The 7,392-nt window shown below is 51.4% G+C and overlaps 1 protein-coding gene across 1 annotated transcript; it reads right to left on the bottom strand.

The window, feature by feature from the left end:
* Positions 1-712: 712 nt before the first annotated feature.
* On the bottom strand, positions 713-3,426 carry LOC123050950 (urea-proton symporter DUR3). The gene is made up of 3 exons (XM_044473673.1): positions 3,040-3,426; positions 2,169-2,945; positions 713-2,070 (listed from the first exon to the last, which is right to left on the bottom strand). Exons 1-3 carry the CDS (start codon positions 3,229-3,231, stop codon positions 871-873), a joined length of 2,169 nt encoding a protein of 722 aa, XP_044329608.1. The 5' UTR covers positions 3,232-3,426; the 3' UTR covers positions 713-870.
* Between the last annotated feature and the right edge of the window lie 3,966 nt (positions 3,427-7,392).

Genomic DNA, 7,392 nt, shown 5'->3' with positions numbered 1-7,392 from the left:
ACTGCCTGTCGTGCGACTCCAGGGGAAACTCTGATCCTGGGATCAGGCGGTGGCGGTGCTCCAGTGTTGTATCCTTCCTGAAGGTGCCGCCTTGGAGCCCACGGTTCGTCGTATGCGGCTCCATTTCTTCGCGGTGGCATGTTCCCGGTTGCTCTTGTAGTGCTAGGGGTAGTGTTGCTGCTATCGGCGCCTGCGCCTATGTATCATGCTTTGGGTGTGTGCGTATGTTATGATGACGTGTGTTTGTATCAAGTTATTGTTGATCGTTGCTTCATATATAAAGCGGGGCGAAAACCTTTTTAAATAAAATATACATATAAAAATATACATACATATGAATACATTAGCTGGTCTGCAAGTTCCTAGCTGAGTGGACGGCTGATGCATGCACCTTTCGTGCATGAAAGAATTGCTTTTTTTTAGGGCACGGCCATCGAAAATACTACACACACGGATCTTTACGGGCTACGACGGACTCCTTCCATCTTAGACTACCCACAATGACACATGTTACTACTCTATGTTACTATCCATTATGCCTAGTCTGATTGTTAATCTTTCCCCCTGATTTTAATGAGAATGGGGTCCGCTTCACCTTTTCTTTCCAATCACATCTTTCCACATCAGCACGCCCTGTAAACATCCGTGAAATCTCTCCGTGCGTGTAGCAAAGCTCCACGGCCATAGACACACGAGACACGCACATTTATATACCCAAGCACGCGCACCCGTATCACGTCGGGTCACTGAAGTTTATAATATTTTTCTTCGCGTGTGTAAAGATGTGCACTGTCCCGTGAAAGTGGCTACACCTTTTGTGAGTGGAAATGAACGCGTCCATGTACATACATGATACACACATCGAACATTTTAGTTCTCCAAAAGGTGGTCGCTGTCGTCGGCCGGGTGGGTGCCGGCGGGGTGCATCTCCACCTCATCCTTCCGCTGCAGCTGCTGGTAGCGCTTCTCGGCCTCGGGCATGGCCCCCATGATGGCCCTGAGCCGCAGGTTCACGTCGTCGAGGCGCTGGTACACGATGTCGTTGGTCAGCATCCCCGCGCACACCATGCTGATGGTGTCCCAGCTCTCCACCAGCGGCATCAGGATGATCACCGCCGAGCCCACCGTGCCCCACGCGATCGCGATCGCCGCCCACAGCGTGAAGTACCCCAGGCTGAACCTCCCCGCCGGCACCGACAGCGCCGGCCACAGCACCACGATCACGACCGTGAACACCAGGCCCCACTTGACGATCCACCGCTTGGCGTGCACCAGCTTCGCCTCCTGGAGCTCGTCGTCGTCTTCGGCGGCCACGCTCTCCACCGTCGTGATCCGCCTGCTGCTCTCCCAGTCGTAGTTCTGCGGCGACACCAGGCTGCACACGCCGTGCACGGCCCCGCCCAGCAGTATGGACACCAGGTTGCCCGCCAGCATGGGCGCGTTCCGGCCGGTGGTGTCCAGGTTGACGCGGCCGTACTGCACCTTGGCCACCGTGAGCCAGACGATCACGCCGAGGACGCAGCCGCTGATGGTGCCGAGCATGGCGCCGAAGGCGTTGGCCTTGCTCCAGAGCAGCAGCAGAGCGATGGGGATGACGGCGGAGCCCACGAGGACGCCCATGGCCAGGTACATCCACCCGAGGGACACGCCCACGAGGTTGAGGACGACGGCCAGGACGCCCATGGAGCATCCGAAGGCGAGGATGACGGCCCTGGACACGAGGAGGATCTGCTTACCGGAGGCGCCCGGGTTGACGTAGGTGCGGTAGATGTCGTAGGTGAAGAGGGAGGAGACGGCGACGAGCTCTGCGGAGCCAGCGGAGGTGACGGCCATGAAGAGCATCGTGAGGAGGAGGACGGAGCCGGGCTTGCCCATGAGCGCGGTGGCGGTGGCCGGCGGGACGAGGCCCTTTGCCGCCTCCGCCGCGGTGATGGGGAGGTCGAGGACGAGCGCGCCGAGGCCGAGCGATGTTGCCAGCGAGAATGGCACCGCGAACCACACCAGGCCGCCCAGCAGGTACCCCTTGTGCGTCGACGACGGCCGAGCGGCGATCGCGCTCATCCAGTACCCCTGCAATTGATCCAATTCCAATGCGCGATCGATCAAGCAAACCAGCACACCGCCGGACCGGAGCGCGGGAGGGACAATTAAGGAAGACTGTCACTTACGTTGTCGACGAAGACGGTGCCGAAATTGCCGACGATGTTGATGATGCCGAAGACGAGGCCGCCGGAGCTGAGCATGGTGAGGTAGGAACCCTTGAGGTTGCCGTGGACGGGGCCGCAAGACTGACCAGAGCGCGAGAGGTCGCCGGAGCAGTCCCTGGCGGCGCTGGCGACAACCAGGAGGCGCTCGTACACCACCTTGGGGCTGCCGAGGCTGCTGCTGGAGGTGTAGACGAGGAAGACGAAGACGAGGAGCACGGCGTGCACGACGACGGAGTGGATGTAGCTGGCGAGGAAAGTGGCCTTGAGCCCGCCGGCGAGCGTGTACACGATGACGCCGAGCGGGATGAGGAAGCTGGCGGCGTAGACGTTGACGCCGGTGAGCGCGTGCACGACGGCGGAGCCGCCGAGCAGCAGCATGGCGGTGACGATGACGTTGGTGGCGAGGCAGAAGGCGAGGAAGACGAGGTGCGCGCGGGCGCCCCACCGGGCCCTGACGATCTCGCAGACGGTGTGCGCGTTGGGCGCCTTGCGCTTGATCTCGATGGCCATGACCCCGAAGAGGAGCACCTGCACGGTGGCGCCGCTGGCGTACCAGAAGGGCCCGCTCACGCCGTACTGCCACGCCACGTTGGAGCTCTGCAGGATGGTCGCCGCCCACGTCCACTGCGACACGATCACGCTGGCGATCAGCCCCGTCTTCACGCTCCGGCCGGCGGTGTTGAACCACTCCGACGTCTGCAGCTGCGACCCGCCGACGTAGCGTTTCTCCAGCCACACCTACCATCATTTTCTCGTTTTCGTCAGTCAATTCCGATCCGCTAATTAATCTCTCTACCTGATGATGACAAGTGATCAAAAAATACTGTATTACCAGGAAGGAAGTGAAGAGCGCGAAGAAGGCGCCGAAGCCGAGGACGACGGCGTACCCGACGGCCTGCGTCAGCACCGGCTTGCCGCCGAAGAAGCTCTCGTCGCGGCTGCAGACCCCGTCCACCACCGAGTAGTACTGCCCGCCGAAACCCAGCTCCGGCGGCGGGCACACCACGCCGCCACCGCCCGACATATCGGATCAACTCTCTTCCGCCACGGCGAACTCGAATCAGGAATCCAAGACTCGCGCGTTGCGGTCAACGGCTCACTCTACCAATCCAGCTGATGGATGGGGAATCGGGAAGGGGTGGAGAGATTCACACTCCTCCAATATAGGAAGGCACTTGGCTGCTGGCTGTTGGATGTGGATGGATGGATGGATGCATCAATCACACTGCGCGCCACCGTATATATACAAGTCGTTGAGGAGAAAGAATTAACCAACTGGTTGTTTGTTTGGAAAATTAACCAATCGGTTCAGATTACTTCCGTGTTTTGTTGTGTGGTTGGGAGAATCTTTGACTTGGGCTATTTCGAGCCAATATGAAAACATTTATAAGAATCCACTGGTGTATGTTCATGCCAGTTGAATCAAATAAATATAGAGAGATAATTTTTCATCTTACAGAAAAACTAAAAAAATACACTTACGTTTTCCCAGTTATTTTGTCAACCTCGTCCTCATACGTCCTGCCGCGCAAAACTTGTAACATTTTGCAGCTTGCTATAGAAAAAAAAGAGCAAGTAGCCAAAGCCATGTATAATCATGATAGGCGTCATGATCCACTGTAATAAGAAATGGAGTGCAGTGGAGTCTAAATCTGAAAAGACGTCCTGATTTCTACTAACTCATTCATGATGTAAACTGATATTTCTTTACTCCAGAATCTACACTTACGACGGAATCTGACTCAAGCCGCTTCAGCAAACGTCACTTACAACCTTCAATAGTAAAACCTAAGGGTAAGAGTAGAGCGCCAAGGCGAAGAAGATTGCATCAAGAAATGTCATGAGATGCGGCACATGGCTAATGCACCTTGCATTCCATGCCAATCACATAATGAAGAGCGCGACGACAACCCATGTTGTCAACGCCAAGTGCAACGTCAACCTCACAACAAACAAGACGGTAAAGAGCGTTTCGACAAGCTTAAGTTCACCATGCTAAAGTTCTTCGGCGGCACCGACCTCAAATAATATCTGAAAGTGCGTTATATCGACTAGAGGGGGGGTGAATAGACGATTTTTATGAAAGTCTTCAAAACCTGAAAGTTATGAAGACAAACAGTAGAGATAAGCCTATCACTATGCAGCGGAAGTTAGATTACACTAGGCAAGCCATGGTCAAGTATTCAATAGAGTGAAAGCACAATGACAAGTAGCTGCAGTGTAATAAGGATCAGGTAGGAAGAAGTTATGAAGCCAAACAAATCATACAGTTACGTTGTGAAGACAAAAGGTATAGCAAGCATGCACTGGCTTCACAATGAGTAACAGTAAGTAAAAGGAAGTGAAGATAAAACCAGTGACTCGTTGAAGACAATGATGTGTTGGACCAGTTCCAGTTGCTGTGACAACTGTACGTCTGGTTGGAGCGGCTAGGTATTCAAACCTTAGGACACACAGTCCCGGACACCCAGTCCTGAACACGCAGCTCAGGACACCAAGTCCTCACCGTATTCTCCTTGAGCTAAGGTCACTTAGTCCTCGCCCAATCACTCTGGTAAGTCTTCAAGGTAGACTCCCAAACCTTCACAGACTTCGTTCACTAGCAATCCACAATGTCTCTTGGATGCTCTGAACGCGACGCCTAACCGTTTGGAGGATTCACAGTCCTCAAGTGTAATAAGTCTTCAGATCACACAGACAAGAAGACTTAAGTGATGCCCAATGTTCTCTGGCTCTGGGTGGTTAGGGCTTTTCTCCTCGCTAGAAATTTTCTCTCAAAGGCTTCGAGGTGGGTTGCTCTCAAACGACAAAAGCCGTGCACTGAAATCTGAGCAGCCAACCGTTTATGGTTGTAGGGGGTGGGCTATTTATAGCCACTTGGCAACCCGACCTGATTTGTCCGAAATGACCCTGGGTCACTAAGGAACTGACACGTGTCTCAACGGTCAGATTTCAAACTCTCAATGGCAACTTTATTTGGGCTACAAGCAAAGCTGACTTGTCCGGCTCTGGACAAGATTCGCTCTCATTGTCTTCACTCGAAGACATAGGTTTTTGGTTTAGGCATCACTTCAGTCATTCTGACTAGTTCTCCTGGACCCCACTTAACAGTACGGTGGTTCCTATGACTCAACACAAAAGAAAAGGAACTACGAAAGATCTAAGTCTTCGAGCTCCATAGGCTTCATAACGTGTCTTCTTTTGTCATAGTCTTCAATGTGAATATCTTCATATACCACCTTTGGCTTCAATGTCTTCATACATTTTTAGGGGTCATCTCTGGTAGTAAAACCGAATCAATAAGGGACTTCTACCTGTGTTATCCTGCAATTCTCACAAACACATTAGTCCCTCAACTAGGTTTGTCGTCAATACTCCAAAACCAACTAGGGGTGGCACTAGATGCACTTACAATATCTCTCTTGGTCTCTCAAGGTTGATACAATCTTCCACGTCCATAACTTTGATGAGGCAAAGAAAATGGTGATGGCTTCCTTAAGTTTGATGAATACACTCTCATATGGTGGGAACAAGCACTTGAACAATGACAAGAGCAAGGAAAAACCTCCCATCACCACTTGGGATGCCATGAAATGAGTCATGAGGGCAATATTTGTGCCTACCCACTATACTTGAGATCTCTTCAAGAAGCTACAAGTTCTTAAGCAAGGCACCAAGTCCATGGAGGAATACTACAAGGAGATGGAAATTGCAATGATCTAAGACAATGTGAAGGAGTCGGATGAAAAACCATGGCTCGTTTCCTCAATAGACTCCACCATCTAATCAAGCGGATTGAGGATTTTCAACCATACAATAATTTTCTTGAGATGGTACATCAAGACACAAAAGTGGAGAGACAAGTACAAGAAGATGTTGAGTGCTTAAAGTACTCTACTTGTCATCAAGAACCTTAGACACCAACACTCAAGCTCCCTCAAGTGTGATGCCTTATACTCAACTACTCAAGCTACCCTCTAGTGGTGGTCATTCAAGCTTCAAGGCACCGATAACTATACCAATTACTAATATCCCAAGGGACTCAAACGACAAGACAATCAAGATTGAATGATTCAGTTGCAAACGCCCTGGTCGCAAGTCATTAGAGTGCCCTGGTATGAGTCTTTGAGTGGAGCAATGGAAGCTTTGCAATAAGTTGCTCGTCATCGCCATCTCAATCAAGACAAACATGATCAAGTGTTTTATTACACTGACAGGAGCCCTAATCTCGTTATCTCAAAAATCTTGAGACTTCAACACAATGATGATGACCAACATGGCCATATCATCCACACAAAGCGAGCATTCATGGAAGATCCATCAAAGTCATAATCGATGGAGGAAGCTGCCAGAATTTGGCAAGTAAAGAACTAGGATCCAAGTTGCATCTTCAAAGAAGCGCCATCCTAGACCATACAAGGTCCAATGGTTGAGTGATTCCGGCGGTATCAAAAGTGAGCACACAATTGAAATTACTTTCAAAATTAGAGCATATGAGGCTACCGTGAATGAGATGTGGTGCCCATGACCGTTTACTCTTGGGACGCCATTAGCTTTATGACAGTGACGTCATGCACGATGGGCGAACCAACCACTATAACTTCAAGTGGAGGGGTGTTGGAATAAGGGGACAACCCTCCCTCTCCTGGGAGATCAGGAGTGTAGAACCAAGTCGTTTGCCAGCTCCATACTAATTTCAGGAGGTTGAGCCCCAAACAATCATACTACAAGCGTAGCTAGATGTTAGCACCTCCATAGTCACACACGGCTTTGTCGTTCTTCTTGAATTTAACATGGAAGGAGTACCACCACAACTTGAAATGTGCCTCTATCCCAAGGAAGCATTCACATAGTGTGATGAAATTGGCTATGTGGAGAACCACATTGGGCGAGATGTGGTGCAGCTAGCACTCATAGAAGTGAAGAAGGACGTGCACAAAGTTGTGCAATGGAAGGAAGAGCCCTCTGCACACGAACATAGTGTGAATCAGACGATACTGGCCCTTAGCCTGACCTTTCTTCGCTAGCGACCAAGGAAATACATCATTCCTCGACAAGAATCCCTTTGCCACAAGATCCCTCATGTGCTTACACGTGGTGGAGGAGGAGAGCCACTTCCCTTCCGTACTGTTGGCAAGACCCTCCTTTTTGTCCTCGCCAGCAACGCTGCTCCGGCCATCGCTTC

Source organism: Triticum aestivum, chromosome 1A (genome assembly GCF_018294505.1).
Source record: "Triticum aestivum cultivar Chinese Spring chromosome 1A, IWGSC CS RefSeq v2.1, whole genome shotgun sequence".
NCBI lineage: Eukaryota > Viridiplantae > Streptophyta > Magnoliopsida > Poales > Poaceae > Triticum > Triticum aestivum.
The sequence above is the reverse complement of the archived record's forward strand: the minus strand, read 5'-3'. Positions and strand labels throughout refer to the sequence as shown.